Here is a 16,665-nt window from a genome sequence, read left to right as displayed (position 1 = left end):
GTGTTGCAGGTTAAGCCAAATTTGACTCTATTCCTCTGGACTGATTATATTGAATGTGGGGAAAAACTAGATTGTGAAAAAAAACTCTTAAGCCTTTTTTTAAAATAAAATTTCAGATGTCTTGCTTTGAAATGATCTTGAACTGTGAAATCCAGCAATGCCTCATTTGGACATATATGAATAAAACTCAACTCTTTACTGGTGCTACAACACCAAAATATAATGGGGTCTTCCTTCACTTCTTCAGCCTTCAAAGTAACCAGCCTGGTAGTTTCTTAGAACTGTGACTGGGCCAAAGTATTAAACAATTCATTAGACACGGAGGCCATTTAACCTAACTACCAAGGGTTAAATGAATCATTCACCTCTTGCTGGACTAGATGCTCAGCTTGACTCTAATTTTTTTTTATCTACATATGGTAAATATGATACAATCCGTGAGTTTTAATTGCCACATCAGAAGCCAGGTTATTAATTTTTGCCAAAGCAAAATGAACAAAACTGTGCCAAAAATTCAGATTTGACCCTCATCATGTAGCAGAGATATCTGACTCGTATCATCTGATAAATGAGCGGCCTTATCAAGTGTCCCGACAGCTAATTGCACTCTGCACTTGCTGGACACTGAACAGTCCTGTCAGTCAACCTGACATTTAAATCAATGACGTAACACCGTTAGCCAAAACTAACATTAATTGAACTTTAGTAACATGACAGTCTATATTTACACTGATTCATCTCAGTTTTGTGCAGATTTGATTTGATGAAGTTTTAGATCGGTACAATTTCCAGGTGGCTGCTGAGGAATAACTGTTGTTCCTACATTATTTATGACAACAGGCTAGCAAGCTCATAATGCAACAGACCTTCAGTGTCAGTCAAATCCACTTCTACTGATGCTCATGATCAATTCATGGCGAGTAAGCATTAAGTATTAATTCTGCAGTTATTTGAGATCCTGAGAATTGAGTAAGTCTCTATGCTTTGTTCTTTCACCGGCAGCCAAGGGGCTGTCAATCACAATATTTAGTGAAAGCTGACGCAACTTTGATAAGCAATAAAGAATCTGCATCCTCTCTGTACACCAAGACTCAGTCATAATCGGCCCCACACTCTATTTGTCCAGGTAATTCCAGTCCTCTGATGCCCCCTGTTTCACCCTCCTTCTGGACTTGTGTTTTGGCTCTGTCCCAGTGTCCCTCTCTTCTGGTGTCCCTCTCTTCAATGTGGCAGAAAACTGAGCCATGACAGGTTGCACATTACCGGATATCTCAACGTCAGGTGATTGCAACGGGCATCTTTTATTCACTAATAACAGAGAAGGAAGAAGTGAGGCATTGTGGTAGTATAAGCACTGATTTGATTCCTTGGAGGGTGTCCAGTTTTGGGTATGAGAGCAAAGGTCAGTACGGTTGTCTCTCTAGCCCTGCCTGAGTTTTCACAGAAGACTCAACATGCTTCACAGAAACATGTGAAATTGTTGAGACCAAGCATAGGCAATGCTCAAGTGCCAAAAACTGCACTTCTTAAAGGAGCTAATTGAAACCAGCCCTCTAAACGAAGTCGGGCCCTAGAAATAAGCATGTGTACAGAAATGTTTACACAGGAAGTGGAAGCTCACTTCAGCTTCACTAAATAGACCTGCTGACTGTGTTTTTGGTATCAGTGCCTTTTGGAGCATTTAATTAAATGATCAGTTCTATGATTGCTTTGGGTGATAGCCTGGACTTTGAGCTTGGGCAGTTCTTTACTTGTAGATGCTGCCGCAGAACCTGAACCCAGTTACATATACCTGCAATTGTGGAGAATTACCTGCTCGTGCTTTGCAGAGACCTTTACAAAATGGTGAAACATTTCTTGATTTAAGTTTTATCCACATGTATCAAATCTAGGCTATCTATCTCTATCTGTCTGTCCGTCCAGTGGACAACCTCATGTTTAGCAGCATTCAGCAGTGTTAGTTTAAGGAATTCTTCCAGGCAGTTTTATCACAAACGACTTCTCAAAACACTGAATGAATTTGACCAATCAAAAATTGCTACTTCCTGTTAATTTAAACTGAATTTATTTGCAGTTTTGTTTCACAGAAGAAACAACAGCAGCTTAACAGAAGAAATGACAGCAGCTATCACCTTCTCTTATTATTCTACAGGGTGGGCCATTTATATGGATACACCGTAATAAAATGGGAATGGTTGGTGATATTAAAGTCCTGTTTGTGGCACATTAGTATATGTGAGGGGGCAAACTCCTCACGGTGGGTGGTGACCATGGTGGCCATTTAGAAGTTGGCCATCTTGGATACAACTTTTGTTTTTTCAATAGGAAGAGGGCCATGTGACACATCAAACCTATTGGTAATGTCACAAGAAAAACAATGGTGTGCTTGGTTTCAACGTAACGTTATTCTTTCATGAGTTATTTACAAGTTTCTCTTTGTTCACAGCCATTGACTTGTTGAAGAGGTTAACACGTGAGGAGCGAATCGAAATCGTGTTGATATCTGGTGAACGCAGTAACCGGGTCATTGCAGCAGATTTCAATGCAAGACACCCTACGAGACCACCCATCTCCCATGCTACAGTTAGCAAACTGCTTGCTAAGTTTCATGAAACTGGTTCAGTGTTGGATTTGCCAAAATGTGGACGCAAGAAAACTGTCACTAATGAAGAAACATCAGTGGCTGTCCTAGCTTCATTCAGCAAGAGCCCACTGCGTAGCACTCGCCGCATGTCACTGGAGAGTGGCATCAGTCGCACATCCCTTCGGCGGATATTAGCTACTCACAAATGGCACCCTTACAAACTCCAGCTACTGCAGCATCTCAGTGAGGATGACCCAGATCGGTGCACAGAATTTGCAGAATGGGCAAAACAAAAATTGGAACAGGACCCTCAGTTCATGCAGAAGATTTTGTTCAGTAATGAGGCAAACTTTTATGTGAATGGTGAAGTTAACAAACAAAACCACCGCTATTGGTCTGACACTAACCCACATTGGATGGATCCCTCCAAGACTGTTGGAACAACAAAAGCGATGGTTTGGTGTGGTATATGGGGTACAACGATAGTGGGTCCATTCTTCATCAATGGAAACCTCAAGGCCACTGGATATTTGAAATTGCTACATGATGATGTGTTTCCCTCTTTATGCACTGAAGCCGGCACGTTCCCTGAGTTTTTCCAGCAAGATGGTGCACCACCACATTATGGGTGCCAGGTCCGAGCATTCCTAGATGAACAGTTTCCTGGAAAGTGGATTGGTCATCGTGGGCCAGTTGAATGGCCCCCAAGGTCTCCCGATCTGATCCCCTTAGACTTTTATCTTTGGGGTCATCTGAAGGCAATTGTCTATGGTGTGAAGATATGAGATGTGCAGCACCTGAAACTACGGATACTGGATGCCTGTGCTGGCATTTCTCCTGCAGTGTTGCTATCAGTGTGTGAAGAGTGGGAGAAGAGGGTTGCATTGACAATCCAACACAATGGGCAGCACATTGAACACATTTTATAAGTGGTCAGAAACTTGTAAATAACCCATGAAAGAATAAAGTTACGTTGAAACCAAGCACACCATTGTTTTTCTTGTGACATTACCAATAAGTTTGATGTGTCACATGGCCCTCTTCCTATTGAAAAAACAAAAGTTGTATCCAAGATGGCCAACTTCTAAATGGCCACCATGGTCACCACCCATCTTGAGGAGTTTGCCCCCTCACATATACTAATGTGCCACAAACAGGACTTTAATATCGGCAACCATTCCCATTTTATTACGGTGTATCCATATAAATGGTCCACCCTGTACTTTAACCTAAAAATCAGGACCCATTATTGAATCAACAGCTTGTGAAATTAATTGTCTTGCCTTTAAAGTAACATAACTGATTTTTACTCCACTAGTTTGCTCGTTCTACACCCTAGAGGATGTTGTGTATAGTATTTAAATACAGCGATTTGTTTCACTCGGGATTACTTAAGCTTTCATCCAACTTTAATGTGGCCCAACCTTTATTTCTGCATTTGCTTGGTTGTCTCTTAACGGGGTGGCAAGTAAGTGAAGGCGACCATCAGTTTTCCTTTTCAAAACGGTTTTGTTGCATTGCTACATGTTGTATATGACAGTGACTCAAGATATTGGTCATTATCCAATTCAAATAAACTTGAGTGTTAAATCACCAAAAATGTATATCTTCTTATATCTCTCCCCTGTATAATATCAGTTAACATTTTGATAGACAAGTCCATTGTCTCTCAGATTCTCTCTGGCTCCTGATTATCATCTAAGGGCTGGGTTTCTTTGGCTGTTGTCATGGAGCCCAGCCTTTGAGCAGCACAAACAGAGGTGTGTGTGTGTGTGTGGTGTGTGTGTGCGCTTATGTGGTTATGTATACTGACTTTCTTTCTGTACCTTCACAGTGTACTGTGTCAGTGAACTGAGTGACTCATGGATGAAGATGAGACTGAGTCGGAAGTGAGTAGTAGTAGTAGTAGAGAAAAAGAATATATAAATAACTAAAAGATCAGAAGGATGCCTCCAAAAAGGAAAAACGATGCTATAATTCAGGCTGAAGATGGTGAGAAGATGTTTTAATGCTATTATAGGGAAAACTGACTCATTCATTCATTACTATATTTATTTAAACATTTGAATCTAAATGGCTGTATTCATGCATCTGTTCAGTTGGGATGGAGGTGGATGCTACGTTGGACAGTGGGAGTGAAGGTAAGTCATATGGGACATTTTTTCTCTCTTTAGTTTAATTTAAAAAAAAAAAAACATTTTGAAAATGTTTATAGCTTTTAAGGCATTTTTGGCCCTTTTGTCAGTTCTTATTGTTGATGGTTGTATTTGTTCAGGGACATGTTATTGCATTTTCAATATCAAACCTTATGTAAAAAAATAATATATATTTGTATGTATGTGTGTGTGTGTGTGTCTTAGATGAGGCCAGAAGGAGAAGCAAAAACAGAAGAGCCAAAGCACAGCGTAAAACCAAACAGGTCAGTGATGATGAGGATGATGAAGAAGATGAAGATGAGGCACCGAGGAAAAGGGGACGAAGGAAGAGGACCAAGCCCCAAGACAGTGACCAAGACGATGAGGAAGACAAACGAAGGGTGAGACAGAAAGGAGCCAAAGCTTCCAGGAGGAAAGCTGCAAATGAGGAGCGTGATGAGGAGAGCGAAGAAGATCAGGGTAAAAGGAAGAAAGGAGGAAGAGCGGCTTCCAAACATGAGAAAGAGGATCAGAATAAGGAGAAGAAGGGAAATGTTAAAGGCAAAGACGAGACAAATAAAGGCAGTGAGAAGGACAAGAAAAAGAAGAATGGAAAGCAGAGCAGGTGCAGTATTCTCTGAGAGCTGTATTTCATCTACGGTTACGTCCATAAGTATTTACAGATATAGGTGTAGTTCTTTTCTTGGCTCTGTAAATTACCACTATGAAATTTAATTCAAACAACTCAGATGCAGTTGAAGTGCAGACTTTCAGCCTTAATTTAGTGGGTTGAACAAAATAAATTGCATAAAAATTTGAGGGACGGAAGCAATTTCTTTAAACACAATACCTTCATTTCAGAGGCTCAAAAGTAATTGGACAAATTAAATAACTGAAAATAAAATGTTCATTTCTAATACCTGGTTGAAAACCTTTTGCTGGCAATGATGGCATGAAGTCTTGAGCTCATAGACATCACCAGATGCTGTTTTACTTCCTTTTTAATGCTCTGTCAGGCCTTTACTGCAGCGGCTGTATGTTTTGGCTTATTGTCCATCTGTACTATCAAATGCCGCCCAATCAATTTGACCGCATTGCTGGGGTGGGATTGCTGTTATCAAATTCAAAACGTGCTTCAAAATGGTACATCTTCACAGTTACACATCTGTTGTCTTTGTTCCATTGTGAATAAAATATGTGTTTATGAGATTTGCTACTCAATGCATTGTGTTTTTATTTACATTTTACACAGAATCCCAGCTTCTTTGGAACTGGGGTTATTAAGTGAACACTGCAGCGTGTGCAGTTAGATTAAAATCGACTAATTAACACCACCAGGAAAGCTTTTCTTGAGGTGATGAATCGTGTGAGAATTATGCCTTCTCAAAGTCATTGCGAGTGACGGTTGCTTCCCTTTGGCAGCTCTCCTGCTTCTTCCTCTGAAGACGAGTGTGATGAAGAGTCGATGTCAGAGGGAGAGATCGCTGCCCTGAAAGAACAAGTAGAAGAAAAGAAGAAGCTGATTGCTACATTAAGGAACAAACCTTGGCGGATGAAGAGGAGGCTCGTACTGCTCAAGTAAAAATGAAAACAAAAAACTCTGGCCAACTCTTAATCCTCTTCTTTGGCCTGCTTTTTGTTACAACCGTAACTTCTGTTCATTAAAGATAAAAATATTTTGAGTGCATTTTTAAAATTGATTATTACTCCATTTTTGCTGGTGCACATTTTCTTTTAATACCATGTGAAGTTGGACATTTATTATTAAATCTTGCTCACTGCTACTTTACCTGTTTGGTACTTCCACTCATCAATGCTCGACTATACAAACAGACAAAACTACTTGTGTTTTTAGACAGGGCAAAGCATGTTTCTTCTTTTGAGTCCTGCAACCTATGAAAATGTTTAGATCTAGGCTTTTATTCATCTACAGTCCATCTGGAAAGTATTCACAGCACTTCACTTGTTCCACATTGTTTTACAGCCTTATTCCAAAATTCCAACATAATCTGTAAATGGAAGAAGTTTGGGACCACCAGGACTCTTCCTAGAGCTGACTGCATGGCCAATCTGAGTGATCGGGTAGAAGGGCCTTAGACAGGGAGGTGACTGAGAACCTGATGGTCATTCTGACAGAGTTCCAGTATTGTTCTGCGGAGAAAGGAGAACCTTTCAAAAGGACATCCATTTCTGCAGCACACCACCAATCAGGCCCATGTGGGCCAGACAGAAGCCACCTGAGACTAGCAAGACTACGACCCTAAAAGCAGAGCCAGGATGACAAGAGTGGCTTTGTGACCGCTCTGTGAATGTCCTTGAGTGGCCAACTCTGAGCCCAGACTTGAAGCACAGTCATCTGAATATGGCTGTGCTCCCCATCCAATCGGATGGAGCTTAAAAAGTTCTGAAAAGAAGAATGGGAGAAACTGCCCAGAAATATGGGTTTCAAGCTTGTAGCATCATAATCATAAAGACTTGAGACTACAATTATTGCTAAAGTATTGAGCAAAGTGTGAGAATACTTACAGTACATGCATGTTATATTTTTCATTTTTTTTATTAAAAATGAAAAAGATTTTTGCAAGAATTTTGAGGAAACTTTTGTTCACTCAACATCACAATGGACATATTGAATGCAGAACTGTTAGGTAAAAAAAACTAACCATGAACTTAATCCATTTTGGAACAAGGCTGTAACATGACAAAATGTGAAACAAGTGAAGTGGTCTGAACACTTTCTGGATGCACTGTATGGAAATTCTGCCCTTTGTGGAATTTGTATACATGACAACAGGTTCCTATAAAATCTCAGCACAAGCCAAACTGGCTGTATCTCAGCCTGTTAGATATGTTAGAAGACAGCAAACTGTTCTGGCTTCCCAGCCAGGGCTAAGGCTTATGTAAGTCAGTGTGTGTTTGTGAGGTAAGTGTGTATGCTTGTTATGTATGTAGGCAAGTTTCTGGAAAGGGAACATGATAGCCGAGTTGCCTTAACTTTTCATGAGCTTGACACTGTTTAATGCATGTTGTGGTGAGCTGACCTCCTGCTTGCTGTGTCTTCCTGCCAGTGCTCTTAACATATGCAGCGTGTCATCAATCAGTAAATCATTCCAAACCTGTTGTTTGTACATCCTGTTCACTAACTAAATAATTAATTCACTGAGTAGATCATGATTTTCAGTTGGATGTGGGCATGGATGGCATTTCATTGCTGCACATTTGTGTACTGCCTGAAACAGGGAGGCCCAGGAGTTTGTTGAAAAATTCGAAGGTGCTCTCGGGAAAGGAAGAGGCAAGAAGTTGTATGCGTTTAAAGTCATGATGACCAAGGTAATGTCCTCACTGAGCAAAATGCATTGATTTATAATTTGAGCAATATTGTTTAAGTTTGCTTCTCTGCACTCTCCCCTAGAAACTTATCAAGTTTAATCGGGACTTTGACAACTTCAAAACAGCATGTATACCATGGGAGAGGAAGATAAAGGAAGTAGAAAGTTGGTACCACAAAACCAAATAATCACTAAGCTATAATCTTACATTTGCTAATAAGCTGTCCTCACAATTATGTATTTTCATCTCACCCCCTTTCCCCCCAGGTCATTTTGGATCATCGGTGGCATCTTACTTCATTTTTCTGAGGTGGATGTATGGCCTGAACCTGATCCTGTTCGGGTTCATGTTTGGTCTGGTGGTGCTGCCAGAGGTAGGCTTTGTCTTTATGTATGCTAGCAGGCAATAGCTAATGTGGCAAATGCTGAGCTCTCTCCATCCATGTCTCCATCCCTCTCCTCTGCATTTAGGTTCTCATGGGTCTCCCCTATGGCTCCATTCCCCGGAAAACTGTGCCACGATCTGAACAGGACACAGCCATGGACTTCTCAGTGCTCTTTGACTTTGGTGTGAGGATCCTAGCTTCATGCATCCCTTAATTCATTTTTCCTCACACACAAGCTCTCTTTTTTCCCCAGACTGGCTAACAGTAGTTTTTGCCCTTATACCAAAGAAAAGAAAAATACATTTTTTATTTATTTATTTTTTTTTTACTTTTGATAATGTTTTGGTAAGATCTGGTGACTGTGTATGCCATAAGAGTAGTCAAGTCAAGTAGCCAGCCTGAGTTTCTTGTTCTTAGATGAGGGGAGCAGCACCTGCTGTTGTAGCTCACCTGCTTCAAGGTTTAAGATGTTTAGAGAGGCTTTCTGCATATCTTGGTCTTAGTTGCCTTTCTATCAGCTTAAAGGCTTCTTGCCATTCTCCTTTGACCTCTGGCATTGAAACAGCATTTTATCCCAGAAAACTACAGCTCACTGGATATTTTCTCTTTTTTGAACCATTCTCTATAAACTGTAGAGATGGTTGTGTAGGAAGGCACAAGTTGATCAGCAGTTTCTGAACTACTCAGACTGGCCTGCTGGCACCAACAAGAATTCCTGGATCACTTAAATCACTTTCTTCTGAATTCTGGTACTCAGTTTGAACTTCATGGCAGCACGATGGTGGTTAGCACTGATACCTCAAGGCAAGAACAGTCATGAGTTTGACTACACCATCTGGGTGGAGTTGGGTTAATTAGTGCTTCTAAATTGCCCAAATGTGTAAGTCTGAATGGTTGTCTGTTGCTCTGTGTTAGCCCTGTGTCAGGGTGGCAGCCTGTCCATGGTGTACCCTGCCTGTTGCCCTATTTTAGCTGGGATAGGCTCCAGCCCCCTGTGACCCTTATAGGCAGAAGAGAATGAACATTCGCATGTTAGCAATATAGATAGCAGCCTTTACACCCTCACACCACATTGGTGTGGTGAGAAACTTACCTTGAGTACAGACTGTATTTGTATGTATGCGTGACTATACCTTTCTGTTTCTCATCAACAGGGATACTGCAAGTACTCTATTTTGTTTTATGGCTTCTACAACAACGAACGAAACATTGGCGTGCTGAAGTTCAGACTCCCTCTGTCATACCTGCTCACTGGTGTTGGAATATTTGGATACAGCCTAATGGTTGTCATTAGAACGTAGGCAAGACATATGCGGGCATTCAGATTAAAATCATGTAGAAGGGTTTGTTTTTTTTTGTTAGGGTTTCTTTATCATTTCTTTTTGTTTGTCTCTTCAGGATGGCTCGTAATGCAAATGAGGGAGGAGATGGGGGTGATGAAGGAGAGTTCACCTTCAGCTGGAAGATGTTCACCAGCTGGGACTACCTCATAGGAAACCCCGAAACTGCAGATAATAAGTACGCCTCCATAACCACCAGCTTTAAGGTTAGCACGTGTGTGTGCATGTTGGAGGATTTTCAGAAGGAAGTATTCATATGTGGTGTAAATAAAATAGGTCCATGTTGGGCATGTCATTCCCACTGCCAGCAAACACATCCCACTTGTTAATTTGCCACTGATCTCTCCATCCCCTATAGTGTTACAGTGAAGAGAGAGGTGCGAACATAATGTACTCCATGTTAACATTTTCATATGCTGAGCCCCAATTTAAGATGGTTAATCATAAAAATCTACTTAATAAGAAAAGTGGGGAAAACTGTCCTGGTGCCATTTGCAGGGAGATTTAAACTTCTGAAATGTGAAGGTGCTAAATTGTGTAACTTGAAACTGAAAGAGATCTTAAGTGCTTCTTTATTTGTAATGCAGGAGTCCATTGTAGATGAAAAGGAGAACCAGAAGGATGAAAACATCCATCTCCAACGTTTCCTCAGGATTCTGGCAAATATTATGATCCTGTGCTGTCTCGGTGGCAGTGGTTATCTCATCTACTTTGTGGTGAAACGTTCTCAGGATTTTGCTAAGATGGATCCAGCGTCTCTCACGTGGTTTCAAAAGAACGAGGCAGGTTTACACTGAGCACATGGTGTTCTTTTACTGAATGAGGTTTCCGACACCAGGAGCGATGAAAAGTTGAGGCTTGAAAAATAAATGTTTACATTCTCTCTTGTCTTTTGTATCAGGTGGAGTTTGTGATGTCTCTATTGGGACTAGTGTGTCCTCCACTGTTTGAAACCATCGCAGAGTTGGAAGATTATCATCCCCGTATTGCCCTTAAGTGGCAGCTGGGGAGGATTTTCGCCCTCTTCCTGGGAAATCTTTACACCTTCCTCTTTGCTCTCTTTGATGAAGTTAATGACAAGGTATGGCTGATGTGCCTTCATGCATTAGTTACAGTTGCATTTATACGCTGCTGTGAAAAGTAATGTACACTACAGATGTCTTGGTTTTTTGCATATTTGTCACACATGTTTAGACACATTTATGAGGACAGAAAATTTGCATGCCACTATACTTGTGTTGACCAACAGTCACTTATGGGGACAAAATGTGCGTCCCCACAACGTTGAAGGCACTTTTGAATGTGGTTTTAGTGTCAGGGTTACAATTAGGTCATAGTTAGGTTTAGGCTGAGGATTAAGGTTAGGCATTCATTTATTGATGATGACGGTTAGGGTAAGCGGCTAGGGAAAGCGTTATGTCAATTAGATATCCTTGCTAAGATATGAAAATGAGTGTGTGTGTTTGTGTGTGTTTGTGTGTATTTGTGTGTGTGTGAAATATTGCCCCCTAAACCTCATAGCCGGTTATGCAGGTTTTGTTTTCCTCAGTCAGATCCTGGCTACTGTTCCTGTGTTTGTGCTAAATTAAGCGACAGTGGTATCGGACCTTTAACTCACATCTTAAGCAGAAAGTGAACAGTCCTTCCCAAATTCCCAATAATCAGTTCTTTTTAAAAACCTGGAAACTACATTGATGTGTGTATGAAATATGCTACATGAACACTGACACCTTAATTTTTCTTTGATGCATTAAATGTTTTTCAGCTGGAAACGGAGCAGGAGCTCAAGAATGCCACTGAATGGGCTATACATGAGTACAATGCCAACTACAGCTCCTACTACAACACGACGGATGTGCCTCCACTGGTCGTGAACCCTGCAGATGCTGTCAGAGGACCCTGTTGGGAGACTGCAGTGGGAATAGTTAGTAGAAGCTTTATGTATAACAGTGCTGAGGGAAACACATTACAAAGTACTGCATTACTGTAATTACACTAAATTGTGTGTAACACAATAATCACATCAATTTGTGTTGCACAAGTTCATTAATAACTATTTATCTATGCTAGCGCAGTGATCAGTGCAACATTGTTTCAATTTGGTAGGGGTCATAGACTCTACATATGTTCTGCCCATGATGACTAATGTAAATGTTCCATGTAATCTTATTACATAGGTACATTATAAAATGTGAATTTTCTGATCAAACAAAACTTATTTGATTGGTATACATTTAGTTCATACCAAGCATATTCCCTGAAAAATTAAGTATTTGAATAAATAAACATTTGATTTTAAGTATTTGGGGACATGGACAACATCACAATTCTTTCTTTTCTGTCTTTACTTTTACCTTGCAGGAATTTGTGAAACTTATCGTATCAGACATGCAGGTAACCTTTTTGACTATCTTGATCGGTGACTTTGGGCGAGCTATCATCGTTCGCTTCCTCAACTACTGCTGGTGCTGGGACCTGGAGGCCGGAATCGTGAGTACTCCTAATTGTGTGTCAGTGGGTCACAGTGTCCCGTGCCCTTAACATATGTTCGTCTTAGTTTGTTTGACTGAAATAATGTCCTGCTCATCAGCAATGTTTGCAGGGAACAGGCCTCAGCAGGCCTCAAAACTGATTGTTGCTCAATTGCCGTTAACACAATTAAAAAAATAAATAAAATAAAACTTTTAAGTCTGCACTTGCACCACTTGTCTCAAGTCCTTCATGGGAATTTAAGGTGATTGTGTCAGTTTAAGTAGTGGTTATGTCATTATCATTCTGGTATTACTGAACACATGAACAGAGGAGGAGGTGCAGACTTTCTGCTTTAATTCAAGGGGTTTACCACCGCAGTTCGTAATGCATCTACATCAACCTGATACTTTGCAATGACATCTGGCAACATAGAGTGAAACAGGACACTACAATGAGAACTTAATTACAGAGTGTGAGAGAGAGAGCAACAAATGTAAAGTGTATTGACCTGCTGTTTATTAATTCAGGAGAACATGCAAATCATGTTGTTTGTGTGTTTATTCCAGCCATCTTATGCAGAGTTTGACATCAGTGGGAATGTGCTGGGGCTTATCTTCAATCAAGGAATGATATGGTGAATTACTCCATCGATGATTTTATTTTCTGACTCCTTTCTGCTTGACCGGAGATTCTCTAATGAGATGAATGGCTCACTAATAAGCTTCCCTCTGCTGAAACACAGCTCATGTTTCTTTGATCCGCCTATCATTAATGCAGCAATCACAAAATCTCTAATAACACTAATTACACTATTCAGTGGCTGATTAGTTTGAAATTGCATCGGGATCTTTTTTCTTTTTGAACAGTGTTGCTTAATATGTTGTTTTTCTTAGGATGGGAGCATTTTACGCTCCAGGTCTGGTGGGTCTGAATGTGCTGCGTCTCCTGACGTCAATGTACTTCCAGTGCTGGGCAGTGATGGCCTGTAATGTTCCTCACGAGCGAGTTTTCAAGGCATCGAGGTCCAACAACTTCTACATGGGCCTGCTGCTCCTCGTGCTCTTCCTTAGCTTGCTTCCTGTCGTTTACACGATAATGACCCTGCCCCCGTCCTTCGACTGTGGTCCATTCAGGTCAGTATGAGGTTAAAATAAGAGATCTAAGGTGGTGCATGAAATATCTTTTTTCTTTTTCTGCAGATTAAAATTTTTTATTTGGTTAATAATCTGCATGAACAAGCTTATTCAGATTCACTAGATGATCATTAACATAATTATTAGAGTCAACTTAAAGAATGAACATGATAAAATTTTTTAATCTGCAGCTTCTTGGCAGGTTTCTCAAGCATACTTCTGCATGCACATGTTTTGTTTTTGTTTTTGTTTTAAATCCAAGGGTTAGTAACAATAATGATAACAGTAACAATATCCCCCCAGTGGTCAGGACAGGATGTACGATGTGGTTATGGAGACTATAACGCAGGATTTACCAGCTTTCATAGGGAACATTTTTACATATGCCACCAATCCTGGACTCATCATGCCTGCCGTCCTCCTCATGGTGTAAGTTTAATTTAAATAATAAGTCAAACATGGCTTCTGTACCTGCTAAATGAAGATACATTTTTACATTTTGTGTATTTTTAAGCATGCATGATAAATGTAAGAAAACAAATGAATCCTTTTGTGCACTGCTAATATATTTAAGGTTGCCTACACCTTATTATTTATTTAGAAAAACAAATTGTGTGCATTTCAGTTGTCTCTATCTTAGTGAATACTGATAATGTGGTGATGTTACCCTTACATTGTCTTTTTTGACACTACCACACAGTGGCAGCAAAAGTCAGCCTTTCTTGGAGGAGTACAGTGAAAATGTGGGCCGTGATAATCGGAGGGTAGTCTTGGTTGGTCTCTATGGAGTGTGTTTGTCAGATACTCACCCAGATTGGGATCTGAAGAATTCAGAGAGTAGAGAGAGTTTAAGGTGTCTATCTGTTCCTGATTTTGTGGTGTGGCGGATCACATTGTCCTAACTGAGTGGCACTGATTTTGAGGAATTCACTTTAGTTCCACATCACAACAAGAGTCCCCTCAAGGTGCTTTATATTGGAAGGTAAAGACCCTACAATAATACAGAGAAAATCCCAACAATCAGATGACCCCTTATGAACAGGCAATGGAAAGGAAAAACTCCCTTATAACAGGAAGAAACCTCAGGCAGAACCAGACTTATTGAGAGGCGGCCATCTGCCGCAACCGACTGGGGATGAGGGCAGGGAAAGAGGACAAAAGCAGTACCGGTGGCATCTATAGTTGTGGTGAAGATGTGGTCAAGTAAGCAAACACATTTTACAGTTAACAAACAATCTCTTTTCTTAATAAATTAAATTACTCTGGTCAGCTGGCAGGTCTAGTTTCTGTACAGGTGCTCCTAAAGAAAGGACCAGCTTTAATCCTCCATTTAAATTTAAATCCACAAATAAAACATGTGTGCTGTCCTGTGGATTTTTTTTGGTTAGTCTTTATCCTTGTTATAGCTCTTAATGGGGAAAACATGCTTGTGAATATTTTTTGTGGTAGTTGCCGTACAAACATCTCTTCTCACAAGCAACAAGTTTCCCTGCAGACAAACCCAACCTAGCTTTCTTGCTTTTTACACCTTGCTCAGCATTTTGAATTTTCCATTCTTCCATTTGTTTTTGTGGCATACCCTGTGGCAGGTGGCTACAGCGGATACTTTTTGTGCTGTCTTTCTCATATGCATGTAGCTGGCCTGAGCCCTGGAGTGGTATATCTAAGCAGGCAGCTTAAGTTTCAGGAGGCTATTCATTAGCTGCTTTTCAGTGTAGTGGCATTTTATTTGCTCACCCTAAGCTTTCTGGCAAGAAAACCAGTGTTTGTGAACAGTGTTTTGTTTCCACTCTGACATTATCACATTACGTTTGGGTAGATAACAAAGAGCAGATAAGCTACCTGTGCAGCTTATGAATTTAACAACAGTTCTTTTAAACTTGTAACTGATGAGGCGAAGTAACACACGTCATGGCACCCAGACAAAATATAAATTTCCTTAAAATTTCCATGATCGGTGCATGTACATAAACACAGAACAAAATGACAGAACAATATGATCTATCACTGTGTGCAAAGCCTGACTGTAATCTAATCCATCTGCAGTGGCACAGTAAAAGACTTATACTGTGTAACAGGTTGGCCATCTACTACCTTAACACAGTGTCAAAGGGATACCAACAGGCAAACCTGGACCTTAAAAAGAAGATGAAAATGGTCAGTATGAATTTCTCTTAATATCCCTTATTTAAGCAAAAGTTCAAGATTAGATTCAAATCAAATGACTGTCGGGTTTGTTGGTCATCACTTCAGGCCCGAGACGAGGAGAAGAACCGCAGGAACAACAAAGACAGCACTAATCAAGTAATGAAAGACTTGGAGGACCTTCTGCCAAATAAATCTCTAATACCACCTCCCACTGAGGAAGAGCCGCCTCATGGTACACTCACATACATCTTCAGCTGCATATACTGTAGGATAATTAACACCCCACTGACCTGACCACGTTTCCCAACTCTCAATCTGTCTTTTTAGATATTGTAATTGAGAAGGGAAGCAAGTCTACCAAAATGAAGCCAGGATCAGCGGGGAAAGGGGTCAACCTACAAAAGGAGGTGTCACTGGCTGCCCCAAACCCCAGAGGGCCAGTAGCCCATCCTCCTCGGGCACGGGGAGGGCCTCCTGGACATCTCAGGGGCCCTATACCTGGGCCTGGCAGAGGGAGAGGTCGGGGCGCTCCTCCGAGGACATAAGAAGCATGATTCACAGTTACAGATATCTGCTAGGATGGCTCCAGCTGCATATGGAGGAGGAATCAATTTTGGATTTACTGCAATGATGCAAATGAACACAAATTTCATAACATCATTTTTTTATTGTAATTTTATTATATGAATGAAAAGCATTCAATTAGTATTTTCAACATGCTAGATGAGACATCAGTCATACCTAACACTGGAAAAAGTCTGTAGTTACTGCAGCAACTCAGTTAAAAAAATACAGAAATGGTGTGTTATCTGTGTCAGTAGTATTACAACTGCAAAAATGTCAACAAACTCTATGTCTCAGCAACTTCTACCAAGGACTCGGCTTTTTTTCCTGTTTACTACAGTGGAATCAGTCTACAGTTTACTGCTTATCTATACAGACGACTGATTTCATGTGGAAATTCCTGTACATAGTTTTTAAAGTGACTTTCTAATTTTTTGCATGACATCTATTAAAATGTTCTATTTATGAAAAATTGCCATTTATGGTGTAACTAAACTATCAAGCACACGAGAGGCAACACTTCAAAGAACAATCTGTTTACAAACCTGTACACTGGAGGACCACCATAGACAAA

The 16,665-nt window shown here is 40.5% G+C and overlaps 1 protein-coding gene across 1 annotated transcript; it reads left to right on the top strand.

Moving 5' to 3' along the window:
- Nucleotides 1-4,667: 4,667 nt before the first annotated feature.
- On the top strand, nt 4,668-16,072 carry tmc2b (transmembrane channel-like 2b). Its single transcript, XM_087848821.1, has 19 exons — nt 4,668-4,725; nt 4,945-5,344; nt 6,142-6,297; nt 7,959-8,049; nt 8,132-8,213; nt 8,316-8,422; nt 8,520-8,618; nt 9,589-9,731; nt 9,833-9,980; nt 10,362-10,556; nt 10,676-10,855; nt 11,540-11,698; nt 12,136-12,264; nt 12,813-12,880; nt 13,140-13,379; nt 13,683-13,808; nt 15,458-15,536; nt 15,633-15,759; nt 15,855-16,072. Exons 1-19 carry the CDS (start codon nt 4,689-4,691, stop codon nt 16,070-16,072), a joined length of 2,784 nt encoding a protein of 927 aa, XP_087704947.1. The 5' UTR covers nt 4,668-4,688.
- Nucleotides 16,073-16,665: the final 593 nt, after the last annotated feature.

This window comes from Neolamprologus brichardi, chromosome 12 (genome assembly GCF_056152115.1).
Source record: "Neolamprologus brichardi isolate AB-2024 chromosome 12, ASM5615211v1, whole genome shotgun sequence".
Taxonomy (NCBI): Eukaryota; Metazoa; Chordata; class Actinopteri; order Cichliformes; family Cichlidae; genus Neolamprologus; species Neolamprologus brichardi.
Note: the sequence above shows the minus strand (reverse complement) of the source record. Positions and strands in the feature narration are given on the sequence as shown.